This window comes from Dipteris shenzhenensis, chromosome 13 (genome assembly GCF_047967505.1).
Source record: "Dipteris shenzhenensis isolate YYH24624 ecotype China chromosome 13, Dip_SZ_1.0, whole genome shotgun sequence".
Lineage (NCBI taxonomy): Eukaryota > Viridiplantae > Streptophyta > Polypodiopsida > Gleicheniales > Dipteridaceae > Dipteris > Dipteris shenzhenensis.
This window is the reverse complement of record NC_141608.1, coordinates 28,756,929-28,779,373: the sequence shown is the minus strand read 5'-3', so window position 1 is coordinate 28,779,373 and position 22,445 is coordinate 28,756,929. Positions and strand designations below refer to the sequence as shown.

Sequence of the window (22,445 nt, the reverse complement as noted above, 5' to 3'; positions counted from 1 at the left end):
TGGACTTACTACAAAAAATACAAATTATATTAATTTACCTTTCAAAAGAGAGCAATACCCTTGCCACAAGTGAGGCCAAAAACTTGAAAAGCAAGGAACTAGACATAAAAGGCAAAAGGAATCTTGGAGAATAATTAATGCCCACTTTCTAGCCTCCTAGTTTTGCCCACATCTCAGCAACGATGATAATGACCATCTTGTAAAAGCTTATACATTCTCCAAAGAAAGCGAAAATGGCACCCAAACACTTAGGCCTTACCTGTGGCAGGCCAAAAACTAAAGTGGGAATCGAGATGTGAAGATGAAGAGTAGTAGGAAATTTGACAAGTGTGAAAAATACTGCCGTGATGAGGTATTAAGTAAATGTATCGAACTTAGCCAGCATACTATCGTGAGCGATGTTGGAAGTCGCAAGAGAGGGATAAATGTCATCCAAGGAAGACATTTGGGTTGACGAGAGATTGCAACGGACGAAAACTCTTGCAGGATTTCGAATGTCGAGGGAAGAAATGCGTTGATCTGAGGTGGCTTCATCGTGTTGATCTAAGGATAAAGATTGATCCGAAATAGCTGATCTAAGAAAGACATCTGGGTTGACGAGGGACAGGGAAGGATTCGAATGTCGAGCGAAGAAAAAATGTGTTGATCTAAGGAGACTTGATTGCGATAATCTTAAGAATGATCTGAAGGAGTTCATCTCTGAAGTAGTTCATGATCTAAGGAAGACATCTGTGATTGTGGGATAAAGGTTGCAACATCTGAAGGAGCAAAGGAGGGTAAATTCTGTTTTGGTTTGATGAGAGAGAGCGACAGAGGAATACGACGGAGTTTGAGCGTATGATTGAAGTACCAAGAATATGGTGCTGATCTGAGAATGATGAGCAGTGAGAATTGGGCTGGCGATTGATTGATGAGGAGATAGAAGGAGCAGAGCAAGGAATCGGAGCTTGAAGATGCGCATGACAAGCTGGAGCAATGGATTTTTCGATGGCGGCTGCAAAAGTTGATTGAATTTCATCTCACTCCAAACTGTAGAAATACGATTCCTACATGCACGCTTTCAATGCAGCTCCACTCCATGCCGGCAATGCACCTCACCTCCCTTCCCTTCACGCTTTGATCGCCTCCATCATCCCTTCCCGTATCGTCGATCCTTGCTCCCCCTCAGAACGCAAAACCCATCAGGGTTTTACCTCCCATGTCGCCCACCTTGCGCACATACAAGTGACAATGCGCTTCGGAACCCCGTAGACACTTTTGACGGTTCCCGATCGCAGTTGGAGCCCTTGGAGACTTGGCCAGCCATCATGAGCTTCCAAGATTTGGAGCGAGGAGAGTCCTCCCAGACCATCAGTGTTCCGGCTGCGACCCGGCAAGACCCAAGCCAAGCCATCGCCGCAGGGATCTTCCAGATCAATACCTCCGTGTCCGCTTTCAAGCGCTACGTGAATTCGCTGGGAACATCCAAGGATACGGTTGAGCTTCGTGAGAAATTGTGAGCTCTCCAACTTCTGGGTCTCATTGTGTCTCCTTTCGGCGGTAATTGAAAATCATTTAACGTGCATTGACCACGCAATGTTTGAAAGATTAGTAGCGATTTCCGTTCTTGATGACGCCTGATCTGTGCATTCGGGAAGGAATCCGAAAGTAGCTCCAATCTTTTCCCGTTGTGTGGACTTGAATCAATCTGTAAGCTTTTGGAAGTTTGGTTCGCAAGAGACAGCCTCCCTTTTCTACTTCCATATTTTTTCCCTAGCTCCAAAGTTGCCTACCTGGGCAGCAATGCCATTTTGCCAAGTCGTATTGCATTAGCAAATAAGTATATCTAGGGAGAAATATAACCATATATTGCTGCTCAAGGCAAGGGTGAAATAACCATTTGGAATTGACAAAATGTTGAGGGACAGAGGACACTATGCCGGGAAATGACCTATCGTATAACTCTGAATTACCTTAGTATGATTGGCTTCAAGCATGTAGATGCATGCAGGCTTCCTTCTACTCTCACATGCATGTATAGGATGCTAATTGAGTGCGGAAGCGTTGATGCTTTGTTGCAATGAGGCCACACGTGCACTTGTGCAAGTGAGTATGAAGGTAGACACAAACATTCGGTGCAACTTGCCCCCCCTTCCTGTGGATGGAGTTGGGTGGCTGTTCCTGTACCCCTGTTGAGGCTATCCGCTTGGTGCTGTCAGCTTTTGCTACTCTCTTAGATGCTTAATTGAGTGCTGTGGGGTGGTTGCTGTCCTTTCTCCGAGGCGGAAATAAGGGTAGCCTGTAGACTGTTTATAGGCTTCTGTAGGGCCGACCTGGCAGCCTGCTAGGCAGTTAGTCGCCTGCTAATTTGGCGGACTGCTGCATGCACAACCAGCACGCTTGAGGTAGCAAGGCAGCCATGCAGCAGCATGTTGTTGGCTGCCTTGCAGTTTTGCTGTCCTCCCTGTGTGGCTCACATATGGCAGCTTGTTTTCTGGGGCTTTCCTAGAAGGATGCACATAACAATCAAGTTTTTAATTCTGAGAGCAAAATTCATGAATTTGTAAGTCCTCCTTTTTTTCTTTTTTGGGGGGGGGGGGTGTTAGAAATGACTTAACAGAGGGTACGCACAGCGGAAGACTGATAGTATTGCCCAAGAGCTCACACAGTGTGATATAGAAGCAACACTTTATATTTCCATCTGTCCAGAAACTAGGACAGGATACAATACCAAAAGGTTTTTCAACTACAGGCCTGGCACTTCTAGATCTCTGAGCCCGCGTGCTCCACCTCGAGCATATGTAGACTCTCTGTCTAGATCCCTTCCACTTTGCTGTCCGGAAGCCAGCCTAGGTGGGCAGCCACTCTAGTTCAGTCTGCAGCTTCTCCTAGGTCACCTTGTCCTCCTGAATGTAGGCCTAAAGCTCCCACTGTCTGCTGTCTTGAGGGCTGCTCCAAGTGATAATGAATGAGGGCTGGAGGCCCTCCTTTTATGGGCCCCAAGGGGGCTGGCAAAACCGACCAGTCTGCACCAAACTGGCCGACCAGTCTGTGGCTGGTCCAGCCCTATTAGGGCTCACAAACCGGGGCCTTTTGGACCCACTCTTCTACGGCCTTGGCCCTCCAATCAAGGCAAGGGCCCAGCCTATATAAAGGCAGGTCCCTGCTGCATGGCAGCCTCCTTCGTTGCTCCAATAGGCCTCATCCAGCCCCGTACTGCTCCATACAGTTGCGCGCCACCTGTCCCGGGTCTGCACACCCTCCGTACTGCTCTGTACAGTTGCGCCACCTTTCCGCCTCTATTTGGGGCCTGTTCCTGTAAGAGATTACAAAGATATGGTGTTGTAGGCATAAATTCAACCCTATGGTTGACCAGTAGTACTTGGGTACTATATATACCAAGCACTTGTATTGTTTCATTTGAACATTTCTATTGGAGCTTTCTTGTGTGTGCACTCTTGCTCACTTGTGTTCACAACCTGTCTTCACTTTGTTCTTACGTTTGGTATTAGAGCGCTTCCGTTTCTAGATCCCATTCCCGCGCTTGCTTCCAGACTCCCGCAAGCTTGGTGCTCCAGTGCGCGTTCCTGGTTCTCACATTCAGCTCTCCAACTTTCATTTGAGGTAGCTCCAACAGTCCAGTGGCTGTTTTTTGACCTTTTGAGGTCCGATTTCGACGTTTGTCAAAATTTTTGAGCTGCCCGCATACAAACAAGCTTGTTCCGCACCATTTCAGGCGAATTTTTTTTCTTCTGTTTTGTTTGTCCGTACTGTTGCACGACAGTGTCGCAAGTCCGTATGACTTGTCGTAACCTGATTTCGAGTCCGTACGACTTGTTAGAAGGCAATTCGAGCAATTTTCGGCATTTTTGCTCAGATTTGGACTCTTTTCAGCTCCAGCCTCTCCCGGGTGTGTTCCAGTAGCTCTTGGCGTCTCCATACTTCTCTAGGCTCTTTTCTACATGTGTATTGTGTTCAAAAGTACTCCTGATAGCTTCATTCAGCTCCAAGCAGCTCACTTCAGCTCCTTTGTCATCTCCAGCTTGTCCACGCAGTCAGTGGACTGTTTTGCAGGTGTTTTGGGCCAAGGTGCACTTTCAGTAAGTGTTTTGAGCTGTGTATTTTGCTTCGGGATTGTTTTTGCAGCCCATACTCTTGCACTCTCAGGTGCATTTGCAAATACTCTGCATTGTTGGGTGCATTTGCAGTTACTTTACAGTTGTGGATGCCTTTGAGCTTCGGTGGATGCATTTGAGCACTCGTGGGTGTGCTATTTCAAATTTGGGTTGTGCATTTTCAGTTTGGGATTGCACTTCAGATTGCAGCAGAGTGCAGTGATTGGTTTATGCCATTTTTGCAGTAATTGCATTGTGTAGTCAGTGGCATTTCTGAGCAGCTAAGTCTTACTTTGCATTTGCAGCAAGCATTTGTTTGGGATTTGCAGGCACATTTGCAGCCAGTTGCACTTTTGGGACTTGCAGTTCTTTTTGCAGGTACATTTGCAGCTTATGGGTATCCCATTTTGCATCATGTCGACTCTTTCAGACAGTTTTGGCAATGTGTCCGAGGGTGACAAGCTAGATGGACCAAACTATGCCTTGTAGTCATTCATGCTTAAGAACATCTTGGTTGGTAAGGGCTTGTGGGATATTGTTAGTGGGGATGAGGTGAGGCCAGCAGGCTCATCTACATCCAGCACAGCCTCTTTGGGTCATACTACAGGCAGACAGCAGACTACTATAGCCCCTCCTGCTAGTCCCATAGCATCGACGGAGGAGCAGAAGAAGTTTGACCGTCGCAGTGCCCAAGCAATGTTTTTGATTGCCACAAAAATAAAGAGGCACATTATGACGACTATCAAGTCATGCAAGGATGCAAAGGCAGCATGGGAAAGATTGGCAAACATGTATCATGTTAAGAATGAGGCAAAGGCTATTGCCTTGACAAATCAGCTCAAGGATCTCGAGATGCAGGAAGGCCAGGCCATCACTGATCATATTGCCAGGATCACTGATCTACGTGATCAGCTCGCAAGTATTGATGAGGAAATAGAAGACAAGAAGCTCGTCTCTATTACTCTCAATAGCTTAGTGCCCTCATATGGCATATTCGTCACTTCATTGACCATTGTTCTCAGGGAAGCCCCACTCTTGTTCGATGAGTTAGTTAGGCTTTTGTTGCAGGACGAGGAGAGATGCTCAAAATTTATTAAAGCCTCTCGTCAGGGTGAGCAAGCGCTTGCCATGGGTGGAAAGGGCACATTTCAAAAAAAGTTTGAGCCAAAACACAGCCATAGGGGAAGTCAGTTGCTGCTCCTCCCCGCTCCCTTGCTGCCCCTCTCCTTCAGCCCCTCCCTCAGCCCCTGCCCCTCCCCCTCCCTCAGTCTCTCCCTGTCAGTCCGCCCCCTCCCCTCTCAGCCCACCCCCTCCCCTCTCAGCCCACTTCCGCCCCTCCTCTCCCTCTCAATCTGCCCCCTCTCCTCTCAGCCCGCTCCCCCTTCCTTGCTCCCCCGCTCCCTATACCCCACTCCCCTCACCCCCGCCTCTATCCTTCCCCCCGCTTCTATCCTCCCTCTACCCTTCCCTCGCCTCTACCCTTCCCCCCGCCTCTACTCTCCCCCTATCCTTCCCCCGCCTCTACCCTTTTCCCCGCCTCTACACCCCTCTCCTCTACCCTTCCCTTGCCTCTACCCTTCCCCCTGTCTCTACACCCCTCTCCCCTTACCCTTCCCCCACCTCTACTCTTCCCCTCGCCTCTACACCCCTCTCCTCTACCCGATCCCTACCCCCGCCTCTACCTCCCTCTCCTCTACCCCCTTCTATGCTCTCCCACTCAGCTGCCTCCTCCCCTCCCAGCCCGCTCCCCCTTCCTTGCTCCCCCGCTCCCTCTACCCCGTTCCCTCCCCCCGCTCCTGCGTCAGCCCTCCCTCTTCCCCGCTCCTGCCTCAGCCCTCCCTCTTCCCCGCTCCCTACCCTCTGCATTCTTTTTCCTTCTTCCAGTCTCCCCCCTCTTCCTTCTCCCGCAACGTTTTTTGGAGCGGATGGAGTCTCAAAAGTGTTCGAGTCGGCCTCCTCACCTCGATTGGCGATGGATATTCCGTCAGCCAATCCTACTCCACCTCCACCGGCCGCGAAAACTATTACTTTTTCTAAAGACGAGTTGCAGCAACTCAAGAAGGACGTAGAGATTGAATGGTCTATCACGTTGCTCGCACGCATCTTCGGGTCTCACCCTTTTAGATCCCAAGTCAGAGATTGGATGCTTGCGGCTCTCCCCCCAGACCTCACTCCACGATTGTTAGATGTTCATCTTCTAAGACGAGGTTTTTTCCAGGTTGTTTTTAACACTCCAGAGGTTGCGGGCACAGTGCTCAAAGCTGAGTTTTTACACCTGGGACACATGAAGATCTTCTTTGACGCATTTGATATTAGTTTCGACCCACTGGAGGCAAATAAGGAAATCTTTTCGCTCTTCATCAAATTTCCCGGGCTTCCCTAGGTTTACCATTGACTTCTTTCTGTTATTGGGGAGCATTTCGGCGCGGTTGCTGAGATCCCACCCCTCCCTGCGTTGCCATTGACTGCAGGAGAGGCAACCAAGGCTGATGGGGTACCTAGAGTTAGGGTCCTCTGTAAGGATCCTAACCTCACGATGGACCATGTTATGATCCAGCACTCGGATGGTTCCTTTTTTCACCAGAGAGTAGAGATTACAGGCAGGCAGGACCAGTGTAGGATATGCAGGACCATTGGACACTTTGCCAGGGATTGCCCTAAGAAGAATAGAAGGCCCAAGAAGCCCTTTGGTACAGCTATCGCCCCACAGCCTCGACAGGGGGGTGGTACAGGTCCAGCACTTGCTCCTCGGCCTCAACAGAGGGGTGATATAGGTCCAGCACTTGCTCCTCGACCTCCACATGGTGGTCCTACTCAGGATGGTGGCATAGCTCCTACGCGCCAGAGTGCTCCTCCACTGAGCGCTCCTTTGATACCACCACCTTCTACCTCAGGTGCCTCTCGACCTTCTACCTCAGGGGCACTTGACGCATACCAGTGGGTTCCGATTCGTGTGCAGATTCCTCCTTCAGTTCACGAGGATACACTAGTGGACTCTGCTTCACCTCGAGCTGTCCCTCTAGTCTCACCTCACACAGTCCGAGACGCTTCAGCTACGACCTCCTCCCCAGTTGCAGCTTCTTCCCTAGAACCAGCGGTGCTAGACACTCTCCTCGAGGCAGTAGAGGTCTCCGTGGCTAAGCAGACATAGGATCGAGAGCAGTCCTCACTTCCTCCCTTGGATAGGGGGAAGGGGATGGTTTACACTATTGATCCTCTTCCCTCAGAAGGGATCCTTCGCACTCCGGTGTCTGGCTTGATTCACAGGAACTCATTTTCAGCTCTGGCAGATGCTTCAGATTTCTTAGAGTAGTAGTTTGTGCCCTCTACTTTTGGTGAGCCAGTGATTGGGTTTCCTGTTGACAGGGCTTCTTCGTCAGGTGACAGGGTTCTTTCCCCTGTTGATTTTCCACCACTTGGTTCCATTCCTCGCTCCTCGAGTAGGGGGCTTTTCCCTGTCGAGGGGTTTGTTTCTGCCACTAGGTCGGGTAAGGTGTTCCACTCTACATCCTCCCGTCGATGAGGATTATTAGCTGGAACATACAGGGCCTAGGTGGCTTCCCACATCGCCGCCGCAGACAGCTGATCTGGGATTAGCTTCATCTAGGTGTTACTGGGGGTTCCATTGATATCGTATTTATTCAGGAGCACAAACTGGATTCTAGAGATTGTGCCAAGTCAGGCAAGTTGCTTTTTGGCCATACTTTTTGGTCGCTTGCCTTGGGCACTAGGGGGGCACTTCTATTTCAGTTTTGCAGTCGGTTCTTCCCTTAGTTGTTGGACACGGAGTCATTATTCCCTCTAGGGCTCAGTGGATTATTCTCTTGATTGGAGGGCGTAAGGTTGGTTTCCTTAACCTGTATGCCTCCAACATTAGAGGGGAACGTGTCATTATGTGGAAGGATTTGCTCTCCTGGGCCCCCGTTGCGGATTCATGGGTGATTGGAGGTGACTTTAACATGGTTGAGTTACCGTCAGACAAAAAAGGGGGCAAAGAAGGAGGACTTCACTCTTTGGAGAGAGCAGCTTGGAATGCCTTTCTTTTTCACTACTATGGCAGAGATACTTGGTTGGACGATGCCTTTCTTATTCAGCCACAGTCCCTCCTGTTCTCTTGGTTGAACAGGAGGCAACAGATGCCTATTCATGCACGCATTGACAGATTCTATGTAGATGATTGGGCACTAGACAGAGGTGGAACGGTATGCATTGCTGTTGGGGTTTCCACTTTAGACCACTTTCTTGTTGTGCTGGCTATCTCAGAGCCTCACTTGAGAGGCCAATCTGCCAGCATAAGGATTCCAGATGCCTTGTACACAGAGGAGGACCTTACAGAGGTAGCCCGACAGATATGGGTTTCTCATGTCCAGGGTGGGCAGCCATATCCATCACATGTAGCTGCTGCCCTTTCTGGTATTAGCGACTTCTACCACTCAGTTGCTTGTACCAAGAGACGAGATATTCTCAGATGTGAGATTGGTGTTCGCCAGCAATTGGCAGCTTTGCAGAAGGAAGAGTAGAAACGGCCTTCAGATGCTTGGATTCAGGAGCGCCTTGCTGCAGCAAGGGCTCATCAACAGATATTGCTTGATCAGAGAGCAGAGTATGCCTTTCATGCACGGGAGTCCTTCTAGATTCAGATGGGTGGCAGAGTTAATAAACACTTTTTCTCTACACTTGGCCCTAGAAATAGTAGAGAGAGTGTATCCCAGCTTATTGACTCACATGGGGTTTTATAGACAGATCCAGATGATGTCATGCGCATAGCTTCAGATTTTTATGATTGCAGATGTTGACATAGGGGATAGAGAGGATGCTAGACAGGTTATTTGGCAGAGCATCCCCTTGTTGGTGAAACCGGATATGCATGTTTTGCTTGATGCACCTTTCACCAACACAGAGTCTAGGACTGCACTTTCAGCCCTTCACAAGGGCAAGTGCCCAGGTTCGGATGGCATCACCCCTTCTTTTTTCATTGCATTTTGGGATATGATTGGAGACTACATTACATCAGCCTGTAGGGCATTTGGGACTTTGGCGAGATGCCCGGGACGCTCACAGAGGGTCTCATCCACCTTATCTTGAAAGGAGGTTGCAGAAATTTAGTGTCCTAGTGGAGGCCTATCACACTTTTGGGGACATGTTCAAGATTCTGGCCAGCCTCCAATTACAGCCCCTTCTCCCAGATCTTATTCATGACACTTAGACGGGATTTGTGCATGGCAGAAGCATTTTTTATAACATTTTCTCTTTTTGGCAAGCTTCAGAGTGGGCCATGCAGAGCGGCCATAATCTAGCCATTCTACTCTTGGATTTTGAGAAAGCTCCTGGCTGTAAATGACCATTAGAAGCAAGAAGAGTCACCTCAAATGTGGCATCATCAAGAGAGTCTAACGGAAACAAAGGCATCAAGCTGTGAAAGATATCTATGGCATCAACAATGGGCTGTTTTTAACAGTCCAGCAAAGGCATAGATGAATATTCATAGAAAACAAGATCCCTACTAACAAAAACCTTGCCCGTGTAGGGTTGGTAGAGCTTGTAGCCCTTGATTGGGGTTTTTTGGAGGGCACCCTTCTACGTTTTGGCTTTACTGATGCTTGGATTAGAGGTGTTTCCTCTTTGTACAGATCAGCCCACAGCCAGGTACTTATTGGTGGGGTAAGGGGTGAGAGATTTCAGATTTCCAGATCAGTCCGTCAGGGATGCCCCCTTGCTCCTTTTCTTTTTTTGTTCGTGGCTGAAGCTATGAGTATCTATGTTAGATCTCAAGCTGACATCTTTGGGATGAGACTTCCCATCAGAAGGGAAGAGGAGCTACTTGACAATGAGTTGGCAGATGACACAGCAGTTTACTTGGATGCCACACCACAGACGCTCACTTCTTTCAGGACAGCATTGGATTTATTTTGCTTGGCGGCGGGGGCGCAGATAAATTGGCATAAATCCAATGGCTTTTGGATCAGTGATGAGGACACTCCAGTTTGGGGGCTTAACATAGGATTCACTTGGGTTCAGAGGGGTGTGCCTGTCAGGTATTTGGGCTGCCAGGTCGGCTTAGATAGGAATTGGTTTGAGAGCATCACGCCTGTTCATGACAGACAGGTTACGTGTGTCAATGATGCTTCTCAAGACATCATCGGAGTTGGGCACATTCCTATTCAGCTTGATTATGGGAAAGCTAAGTATATCTGAGATGTTTGGTATGTTCCAGATTTAAGGCAAAATTTGATTTCAGTTTCAAACATTGCCCACGATTAACATATGTTGGTCGAATTTCAGGATAACCAATGCAGGATCAAGAATTCAAAGAAAGGGTATGAGGTTGTAGCAACATGCACATATGACAGAGGCTTATACAAGCTTGATGCTCAGCCTTATGATCAGAAGGTATTGGTTGTAGCAAACACTTCCCAGGCTGATTTATGGCATTCTAGGTTTTGGACATGTCCATCATAGGGCATTGTCCTACTTGTACAACAATAATTATACTTAGGGAATGCCAAAATTACAGCAACCAGCAAATGAAGTGTGTGAGGGGTGTGCACTTGGCAAATTGCATGGTTTGCCATTCAGTAAACAGGGCAAGAATTGGGTCAAGGCAACCAGAGTGTTGCAGATAGTGCACAGTGATGTATGTGGCCCCATGACTATTCCCACGCATAGAGGAGCAAGGTACTTTGTGACCTTTATAGATGACTTCTCCAGGTTCACATGGCTTTTTCTCATGAAGGAAAAATCTGAGGTGTTCTATTGGTTTCAGGAGTTCAAAGCTATGGTTGAGAACCAAACCAATTCTAGAATTGGAATGGAATTGGAACACTCAACTTAGATAGAGGGGGAGAGTACATGTCACATGCATTCCAGGGATTTTTGAAGCAGCATGGGATTAAACATCACTTGACATGCCCCTACACACCATAGCAAAATCCAGTCCTTGAGAGGAAGAATCGTACTCTCATGGAGATGACGAGATGCATGCTGAAATTCAAGAGAGTCTCAAAGGCTTTTTGGGGAGAAGCAGTTGTGACAGCCACTTACATTCAGAACAGATGCCCTATTAAAGCTTTGGTTAATGTGACTCCATTTGAGGCTTTGTATGGTTTTAAGCCAAAGGTTAGTCATTTCAGAGTTTTTGGCTCAGTGGCATATGCTTTGGTTCCAGATGCACATCGGAAAAAGCTTGATGACAAGAGTGTCAAATGCATTTTCGTGGGGTATAGCACTGAAAGTAGGGGATTTAGGCTTTATAATTCTGCTACCAGGAAGGTAATAATCAGCAGAGATGTTCTCTTTGCTGAGAATGAGTGCATGCAGCCCGCTAGTGCAGACTTGCCACCATACCATGACACCTCTTTGGACATCATCCAGTTTGAGGATGATGAGACGGAGTCTCTTGATGCTTCCCTTCTACTTCTCATAGTTCAGATGGCTTGCCACATGTTGAGGATGGCTCTCCCTCAAATGTTTCAGATTTGCAGCCAATTAATGAGAATAGACAGCCTCATGTTTGGAGACATTATCAATGTCGTGAGGCCACTAAAGATGTTGATGCAGCCCCGAGTGGTACAACAGAGAAATCTATTCCACGTTGGACAAGGTTGACCATTCAAGATGCTAAGGATCAGCCTCCTTTGGGGAAAACCAGGGCCAGCACTAAGAAAAATCAGAAAAAGGTCAATTTTGCTTTGATGACCTCAGTGATGGAAGCTGAAAATGAGCCTCAGAGCTTCAAGAATGCTCAGCATAATCCGGCATGGCAGAAAGCTATGGAAGCTGAGATTAAATCCATTGAGAAGAATGCCACATGGGACTTGGTTGATGCGCCCATTGGGAAATGGATTTATAAGGTGAAATACCATTCAGATGACACAATTGAGAAATACAAAGACCGTTTGGTTGCCAAGGGGTATGCACAAGAGGAGGGGATAGATTATGAGGAGACTTTTGCTCTAGTGGCCAAGATGACCACCATTCGTTCTGTCATCTTTCTTGCTGCGTTTTATGGTTGGTCAGTGTACCAGATGGATGTCAAGACCGCTTTCCTCAATGGAGATCTTAAAGAGGAGGTCTATGTACATCAGTCCCAAGGTTTTGAGGTGAAGGGACAAGAGCACAAGGTATGCAAGCTCATGAAGGCTCTATATGGGCTGAAGCAAGCACCTTGTGCATGGTATCAGAAGATACATCAGTTTTTGCTGTCCCAAGCATAGTTAGGGGAAACGGAAACGGGGAAACGAGGAACGGAAACGGAAACGTTTCGGGATTTCTGGGAGGGCTGAAACGGGGAAACGCCACGTCAGCAAGGGAGGGGAGTAGATGATGATGGAGGGCTGAAGCAGGCTGCAGGAGAGAAAGGAGAGGAAATGGAGTGAATGGGGCTGAAGGAGGGCTGGAAAACCTTGAGGATGGAGAGAGTATGAGGCTGAAGGAGTGGAAGGAGCCTGGAGACCAAAATCAAAAGCAAAAAGACAAAAAATGTGATTTTGGAGACCTAGCAGCCTGTGTTGTCTGAAACGGCACGTTTCAGAACTCTGAAACGCGTTTCAGAACTCAGTTCTGAAACGCGTTTCAGACTGGCTGAAACGTTTCAGCCAGCCGTTTCAGGGTCCTGAAACGTTTCAGACTCTGAAACGCGTTTCAGGAAACGGGGCTTCTCTGAAACGGCGTTTCAGGCCTGGCTGGGCTCTGAAACGCGTTTCAGCGTAACTGTGGTCCCAAGGCTTCGTAAACACTCATACAGAGCCAAATCTATATGTTCTGCAGCAAAAATCAGAATTGGTCATGTTGGTACTATATGTGGATGACATCATACTCACTGGCAGTGATTTGCAGCAAATTACAGCAATGCAGTTTGGTCGGCTTTATGTCACAACTTTAACATGACAAATTTGGGCCTATTGCATTATTGTCTTGGCATTGAGTTTTGGCAGACTCATGATGGGATTTCTATGTCACAGACAAAGTATTCGAAGGGGTTGTTGCAGAAATTTAAAATGGAGAACTGTAAGCTTGTGGCTACTCCATTGGAAAAGGGACTCAAGCTGAGTAAGCATGATGCTGTTGAAAAGTTTGATGGCACTTTGTACAGGCAGTTGGTTGGCAGTTTGATATATCTATGCTCCACACGGCCTGATATTGCCTACGCCACAGGGCTTTTGAGCCAATTCATGCATTGTCCCACGATCACACATTGGAATGCAGCAAAGAGGGTTCTCAGATATGTCCATGGCACTCTCTCTCTTGGCTTGCATTATGCTTCAGATTGTGATCTAAAGCTGAGTGGTTTCACCGACTCAGATTGGTTAGGGGACATTGACGACAGACGGTCCACTACTGGCTATTGCTTCTCATTGGGTTCTATCTCATGGCTCAGTAAGAAGCAAGAGCGAGTCTCTCTTTCCTCCAGTGAAGCAGAGTACAAAGCTGCAAATTGAGCCACTACGGAGTTAATGTGGTTAAGGAAGCTTTTGCATGACTTACATCATGCATAGGATGGCGGAGCAAACTCTATCTTCCGTGACAGCTAGAGTTGCATTGCCATAGCTAACAATCCTGTCTTTCATGCTCGCATGAAACACATTGAAAATCATTATCATTATGTACGGGATTGCATTTTTTGATGGCTTCATTGATCTCATCTATTGTCCATCTGAGGACAATGTGGCGGATATCTTTACCAAAGTCCTGTCAATAGATCTTTTGTTACGACATCGACATGGCTTGGGGATCAGAGACATGCTCACAATGTCAAGGGGGGTTGTGAAGTGATTCACAATGACATTGTTTTCATGTACTCCCATAGGTTGCATATCCATCTGGATGAATTTGTGCAACCATGGTACTTTAGGTACTGTAGGGTACACCTGAGATGTTTCCAGGGTACTTTGAGCCATATCTTTGAGGGGGGATTTGTAAGAGATTACAAAGATATGGTGTTGTAGGCATAAAGTCAACCCTATGGTTGACCAGTAGTACTTGGGTACTATGTATACCAAGTACTTGTATTGTTTCATTTGAACATTTCTATTGGAGCTTTCTTGTGTGTGCACTCTTACTCACTTGTGTTCATAACCTGTCTCCACTTTGTTCCTACAGTTCCAGCCCGTACAGACTACCCTTGAAGCGTCTCTGAAAGGCTGCTGTGCTGCCCACATGACAGCTCATGTGCTGCCCATATGGCAGCCGCCTCCCTTATCTTTTCTGCCTAAGTTCACCCCCCTCATGCTCTCCTCATATGGGGGCTTATAGATGGGGAGGTGACCATTCCAATACCCCCTCTCACCGACACATCCAGGCCCATGCCAACACGTCGATAACGATGCTCCAGTAACTCCCTGGTTGTCCTCCTCTGGAACATTTCGATGTCGAAATCTTTTCTTGGCTTTTCATCCAGTGGCTCTTGTTCCACCAAGTCTGGTTCCATTTTTGCACGCCATCCTGGTACATAGGTCCATCTTTGGTAGCACCTCCTGGCACCACCTCCTTCAGTCACTTTCCCGCCTTTGAACTCGAGCAATCCAGCCATCATGATCTTCCAGTTGTCCCCCTCATAATGAGTGAACAACCTGGAGTCTTCCAGGTGCCATGCTCTGAGGGTTTGTTTCAACCCGTCCTTCCTTTGGCTAGGTTTGCAACCAATGAATATTTTCAGATAACCTGGACCATGAACTCTCGCTGAGTTCTCAAGCAGGTACTCTTCTGGCTTCAGTACTCTTTGTCCATCCCCTTCTAGCAATTTGTGTTCGAGATTTGAAGAAGCATCAATACTTTTCCTTCTGCCTTTGAAGAAGGCTAATTCCTTCCAATGTCGTATCACCTGAGACAAATGAAGAGTAGAGTCTCTCCACAGCATGCTATAAAGGCTTAAATGCAAAATATCAAGTATATACCAGACTGTGGTACTGCCTGTGTGTTTGCTCTGAAAGCAAATTTTGTACCTCATTGAGGCACCCACCAAGAGCTTGTGTATTCTTGTACTGTCCCCTTCTGAAGTACAGCATCCATCTGACCATGAGATCCCAGGGCCCTCCATGGAATCCACCCTTGTGTTAGTGTCAACGACCACACACCTAGAAGGTACCAAGCGGTCCATGCTGTCCTTCACCTTCACAAAGGCATCTGACTCCTCATTGACCCACATCTCTATGTCAGATATCCTCACTGTGATTTCTTGGTCAACATATCTGACCTCGGTAACACTCAGTGATGTCACCAGGAACAACTCTTTGATTAGCACATTTGCTTTGGCCTCTCCCTCTGAATCTGAGTCGGACTCCTTCCTTTTGTTTTTCTGATCCACCTTTTTCTTTCTGTAGTCCTTTGCAAAATGTTCTGGCGTATTAGAGTAGAAGCACTTCTTCTTCTACTTCCTCTCGGAAGTGTCTTCGTCATCAGAGTCGTCTTTCTTGGACTTGCCACCGTGAGGCTTGCCCTTACCTTTGCCAGCGTAATACTTCCCCAGCATTGCCTTGTGATCTTTGTCGTCGTCGTAGAGCTTCTCCCGAGCTTCCTCTTATAGCAGTAATGGACCCAACTTCTTAAACGTCAGAGGTTTGGTTCTCTGTCCTGTTATCACGGTCATAACAAAGCTCTTGAAACTCCGAGGTAGTCTCCTCAGTACCATCAAGGCCAAATGGCATGCGTCTGTCTTCTGACCAACTGCTGCCAGCTGATCCCTCACCACCTTGACCTTTGTCAAGTGGCTATGTACCGTATCTCCTTCTTCCATGTCAAGATTGTAGAGTTGATGCTAAAGAAGCAAAATCTGGGAGGTGTTGTCCATCTCGTATAGATCCTTCAGAGTGACCCACGCCTCTACTGACATCTCGGCCATCTGGATATGTGGAAGAACAGAGTCCGTCGTAGTCCCTATGATTAATGCTAGGGCATGGGCATCTCTGTCTTCCCAAGCTTCGAGCTCCTCTCTGTCTACTGCCATGACTATCTTCCCTTGCTTGTCCACCATGTCCTCCAGCTTCGCCTCCACTCCCGTTGTCAGCTTCCACAACTTCCGAGCCACTAAATGGCTCCAGATTTTTACCTTCCAGATTGGGTAGTTGGTCTCATTTAGTTTTCGAGACTCTCCGAAGTTAATGAGAGAAAATTGGAGGAGGAGGAAGGGAGAGCAGGGGCTAAAGAGGCTGTAGAGGTTGACATCTCTGCTGTTATATCACACAGCAAAGTCAACCAAACTCAATTTTTAGTAGACTAGAACTCTGAACGCACCTGACTGAACCTGAGTCACCCTCCTTCTCGCAAGGACGCAATCCTCCAGTCGTGGAAGTTGATTTCCAAGAGTGTCTGAATCAAGGTCGTCCTTCAGCAAGGTCCTTGCCTTTAGGCTCCAACACGTGTGAGCCTCCTATTTGGGCTCTGATACCATATTAGAAATGACCCAACAGAGGGTACACACAGCGGAAGACTGATAGTATTGCCCAGGAGCTCAAACAGTGTGATGTGGGGTGTGGAATCACAAACTTCTTAACTTATGTGCATAGATGTGCAAGCCAGTAAATAGACAATGCTTAGAGACAAATATAGAGGCACCACTTTATATTTCCGTCCGTCTAGAAACTAGGACAGGATACAATACCAAAAGGTTCTTCAACTACAAGCCTGGCACTTCTAGATCTCTGAGCCCGTGTGCTCCACCTAGAGCATATGTAGACTCTCTGTCTAGATCCCTTCCTTTTTGCTGTCCGGAAGCCAGCCTAGGTAGGCAGCCACTCTAGCTCAGTCTGCAGCTTCTCCTAGATCACCTTGTCCTCCTAAATGTAGGCCTAAGGCTCCCCCTTTGCTGCTCCTGTCTGCTGTCCTGAGGGCTGCTCCAAGTGATAATGAATGAGGGCTGGAGGCCCTCCTTTTATAGGCCCCAAGGGGGCTGGCAAAAACCGACCAGCCTGCACCAAACTGGCCGACCAGTCTGTGGCTGGTCCAGCCCTATTAGGGCTCACAAACCGGGGCCTTGGCCCTCCAATCAAGGCAAGGGCCCAGCCTATATAAAGGCAGGTCCCTGCCTCATGGCAGCTTCCTTTGCTGCTCCAACAGGCCTCATCCAGACCGTACTGCTCCGTACAGTTGTGCGCCACCTGTCCCGGGTCTGCACACCCTCCGTACTGCTCCGCACAGTTGTGCCACCTGTCCACCTCTATTTGGGGCCTGTTCCAGTCCGTACAGACAGCCCTTGAAGCGGCTCTGAAAGGCTGCTGTGCTGTCCACATGCAGCTCATGTGCTGCCCATGTGGCAGCCCCTTATGGCTGTCCTTTCCTTGTGAGGTGCTGCCCATGTGGCAGCGCCCTCCCTTATCTTTTCTGCCTAGGTTCACCCCCCCCCATGTTCTCCTCATATGGGGGCTAACAGATGGGGAGGTGACCATTCCAACAGGGGGGGGGGTGAAAAGTTGGCTCTCCTGGCCGCTTGGGAGCATTAGGAGCCAGAATTCTGCCCTAAGGAGGTGAACAATGTCCTGCGAGAGGCAAAGCCTCAGTCCCATCTATGCTTCCACATCTGCCATGCAGTGAGACAGTCAACAATATCCCAGACTAAATCTACAGAAGGAGAGTGATGCCTATACCTAGGCATTGCATAAGCTAAGGGACTCCTCTCTATATCGAAATGGCGCTGTCTGAGCATAACAATGGAGCAAGTATCTCTCCTCATCTTGCTAAGCATGTTCACAATGCCATGCCAGATGCCTTTTGCAACCCCAAATGCAGTGTTGAATGAGCTCTAATGCTTCGTAGCACCATGAGCATCTGGGATCTGCACCAAAGGTCTATCTCAAGAGTCCACCATGTTGGAAAGAGCTAAAAGAACATGGAAATTTGTCTCCTCTGGTAATATCTCCAGATACTCTGATCTGACGTGAGGCTCTGATAACTGCTGCCAAGAGGGGAGAAGATGAGAATCTAATTTGGGCCTCCATGAAAATCCATCTCAAGCCTGGGAGCCAATCACTGCCTCAGTAGGGATTTGAAGCAGCCTTGAATCTGCCGAGTGAAGCAGTCCTTCCAAGGGTAAGGAGCCCTCTGATGACCAACTTACCCAGCAAGGATCTACATTGGATGTCAGGATCAATAAGATTGAGGCCTCCCTCAATATCTAGGTAGGATGATGGTGCTCCAAGCCACTCTGGCGCTCGTGCCTTGTGTGCCATCAGATCCCAACCAAAGATAGTTTCATACCAGTCTCCTGAGTTACCAATGCATGAGTGTGAGAAGCACAAGAGGAGGTGATGTGCCACGCAGGAACTAAGAAAACCTGTTTCATCATGAGGGCTCTGGCAGCAAAGGAGCTCCAATATAGGACGATGTTCTCCAAAACCGGAGCAAACTGCTGGGTGGCAGGTCACATCTCTATGTCTGGCATCCCAAATATCTGGCAGTTGCATTCCTCTTTATCCATCTGAAACCGAGTTTGGCATATCTGCATCAATGACCTAAAATCTAACCGATTTTACCTGTTAATCGAGCATCATAAATGTTCTAAGAGGCCTCTAGGAACATAGCTTTGTCATCCACAACCAACAATGGAGAAGATCCTTGTTGTTCCTTATGGGAAGACCAAGTCTTGTATCCTTGAGCATAGGAAATGACTATCGTCTCGGCTACGAAGAGGTAATGGAATTATGTAAGCAGGCAGCCCTGGTATCTGAAATCGATCTCCTTCGCCACCTCGAGTGATACCTTGGCTCTCCCCGCTCAGCCTCTCCTCTCCGCTAGCCTCTCCCTGCTCAGCCTCTCCCCGCTAGCCTTTCCTCTGCGCTAGCCTCTCCCCGTTCAGCCTCTCCTCTCCCGTTAGCCTCTCTCTCTCTCTTTCCCCGTGCGTACCTCGTCCTCACCCCGTCCATACCTCGTCTGTACCTTCGTCGTCCATACCTCGTCCTGGAGACCGAGACGCACGGCACCCCTGGATGGGCACCAGCGTCCCATCACCGACTATGCACCAGCCAGGGGGACATGACATACGGAGGATTCCGCTCCGCTCCAGTCCTTTTCTTTTCATTGTTACATCCAGATGTATTTGATTATGTACGATCAGACGTAGGATTCAGCACGGGTGATGATGCTCATTTCAGTAGCTCCACCCTTAGTGTGATTTGTATCAGGTTTTCTTTCAGTCTCATAGACCCATCGGTCTTCCGAAGACTCTAATAAAATTTCTTTCTTTCTTTCTTTCTTGAGATGAGTGTTAAAGAGAAGAAACACTAAGATATATTGCTTGGGGAAACCCATACCTCGTAAAGTCCTTCCAAGGAGCCCCGATCTACACTATAATAAGCCTTCTTGAAGTTGAGCAAAAGAGTAGCCAAGGGGTGATGACTTTCCTTGGCCCACTCAAGTGCTTGCCAAAATGAGAAGATGCTATCAAATTTGCTATTGTTCAGTACAAAGCCTGTTTCAGTGTTGTGTAAGGCGTGGGAGGAGGGGCTGAAATTTGAGACTTAGGCCTTGCTGGGTGTGCACAGGGAAATAAGTGTCTCCCCCCTTTGGGATGAGATAGTAACCCTTGGTAGGAATTTGTAGGCAGTGCCAAAAAGATTGATAGGCATCCATTGAGAAATAAGGGATCTGTTTGCCCCTTGGGAATAAGTCACAGTAAAAGGGGAGCATGATACCGCTGTTCCAAATGTCCTGAAAGTAGATTTAAGGTACATTTAATATTAGAGGCATATATTTAAAGGAAAGGGACACATTTGAGCCACACCCTTTTCAAAAAGTTTTTTAAAAAAGCACTTTTCCCACATGTGCACCGTACTGTATGGAATGTGCAGTCCCGTAAGGTACGAAAAATTCCGTATGTTATGTGTACCAAAACTATCCTGCTTGTGCTAAGCTTAACATTTGAGTAGTGGGGGGTTTAGCTGAGCAGAAAGAGGAGTAGATGTTTGGAGAAATCCGTCTAAACTACCAGGGGTTCTGTCAATAGAATGCATTGAGAATCCTATGGCTGTCTGATGTACAGTCCAAAGAAGGGACGTGTGTCAACTCGGGATGCTCTGGGTAGGAGGGGTTGTAGCCATGCAATGCTGTCTCCAAGTCTCAAATAGGCGCAGGATATTGGAGAGGGGTTAAACCTTCATATATCCAAGATCTTTTAGATCCCATATTGCTTGTGTGACTAAGTTTCCACAAACATGTGTCATCATGCGCCAAGGAGTTGGCCCACATTCCACAATTCGCAATTCACCTCTCCCTATTTTTGTAACATACAACGGTAATCTAATCGTGTAATTCACAGCAAGACCTTCTTTAAACCTTTAGCGAGGAATTAGCGTTGTACACCATAGAGAGAGAAAGGAGATGAGGGTAGAGAGAGAGTAGAGTCGACAACCGATTGGGTTCCTGTACCCATTGAGGGCCTCCTCCCCCAATGAGGGGAGAACTTGCTTTCTACTTGGAGAACTGAGAAATACAAAGAACACTCTTCGAAGGGCACGGAGCGCGCTTTTGAAGAGCTCACTGTGCACACGTAGAGTAGACCCAAAGACCCTAGAGGCAATGCCGAACAATACCGAGACCTTGATGGTGTCCACACTGATGATGTAGGACACTTGTGCAAGGCAAGGGAGCGGCTTGTGCTGTCCACCAAGAGCTGAGAATGAGCTGTGTAAAACTGTAAAAGATAACTGAAAAGATCTGCTGAAACAGGCCCCAAACCTTACTCCGTTTGCTGTCCCGACTCCCCGTCTGATGCGCTGTGTGAACACCTTCCCAGAGGGTTGAACTGATGCCAAAGGCTGAGGTTGGCTAGAGGGCACTGGGGTTGAGTGTCAGGCTGTTCAGAGGGGGCTGAGGAGGAGTTGTAGGAGGCTGAAGTAATGGTGCATGTGACATTTCCTCCTTCTTAACTTGGCGGTAGGCTCATTGCTTCCAAGTAGTCCGCCAATATCTAGGGAAACGCCTGGAAAAAATATTCGTCCAACCACACTGCTTCATGGGTACCTCGATCATGGAACTTGGTGTAAAACTCCCGAATCCCGCATCCTGACCCATGCTTGAATTTATGAAGAAGGATCTGTTCTGGCTGCAAAACTTCGGCTTCATCAAGAACTTCAGGTTGTTCTTCGTCGAAAATCTCTGAAAGAGGAGGGCCAAAATATGGCTTCAATCAAGCTACATGAAACACATTGCATAGTCCAATTGCTTGGAAGGCGTAATTTCATTGAGACATCGTTGATCTTTTGAATAATAGGGAATGGTCCAAAGCTCCTGAAGGACAGCTTAGGGAATCGCTTGCCCACCTGCTTCAATCTTTGCTTGATAATGCGTAAATACACCCATTGCTCCTCTTTATATTGGACATCTCGTCTGGATTTGTTAGCCTGGCGTGTATACAATGCTTGAGCTTTGGCGATGCGGCCTTTCACGGACTCCGTAATCTCTACCATTGATTTGGTGGTTTTGTTGGCTTCAAGAGATGGAGACACCATCCGGGTGAGGAGTGATGTAAACCTCCGTCCAAACGCCGCTTAAGGTGTGCGACCAATACTCGAAGAATAGGTATCGTTGAGAATGGCCTGCACAAGTGGAAGAAATTGCTCCCAGTTTCCTTGAGCATCATGACAATATGCTTTCAAAATATCAAACGCCATGCCATTATACTTTTCCGTCTTGCCGTTCGATTGCGGATGGAAAGCGCTAGACATCTGTAGCTTAACCAAAATTATCAAACAAGGCTCTCCAAAAGTTAGAATTAAACTTGGAGTCCCTATCGGATGTGATGGTTTTTGGCAACCCTCCAATGGGATACCAATACTTGATAAACAAATGAGCTACATCTTCAGCGTTGGCCGTTTGTTTTCAGGGAATAAGCATACAATATTTACTAAATCGACAAACAATAGTAAGACATTGAGTATTACGCGTACCTGCGGATGTTGAAAGTGGCCCCACAAAATCCATACCTATGTCTTGAAAAGGACTGTCGGGAATTGACAATGGCATAAGTAAGCCTGCCGCTTTCTTATGGGAAGCCTTGACCTTTTGGCATATCTGACAATTTTGAACATAGCCATATACGTCCTTCCACATCTTTGGCCAATAGAAATAGCGCTCTAACTTCTCCAAAGTCCCGTTGATACCTCTGTGACCACTGGTAAGGGCGTCATGGGCATCATGAAGAAGCAATTGCCATTTGTCTTCGAGTACACCCTTATCTTTTCTTATAGAAAAACCAACCGTCCTCTAATGAGTAATGGCCTGGAGCAAGCGTTGTGGCTAACTGGAACTGCGTGCCAAACTCTACTTACTCCGCGTGCTATGCCTTCATGCTATCGAGATTCTTTTCTTTGATTTCGAGCACAATGGCCTGCTCAATGGTCTGGATGGAACCTTTCCGATCGAGAG

At 47.7% G+C, this 22,445-nt stretch overlaps 1 protein-coding gene across 1 annotated transcript in view; it reads left to right on the top strand.

Annotated features, from left to right (window-relative positions):
• Window positions 1–319: 319 nt before the first annotated feature.
• Window positions 320–22,445, top strand: part of LOC147895254 (syntaxin-22-like) — a 52,769-nt gene continuing 30,643 nt past the window's right edge. The window contains exon 1 of the mRNA XM_087383514.1: window positions 320–1,495. Coding sequence (XP_087239640.1) covers window positions 1,308–1,495 — 188 coding nt within the window. The 5' untranslated portion in view covers window positions 320–1,307. The remainder of the gene's footprint in view (window positions 1,496–22,445) is intronic.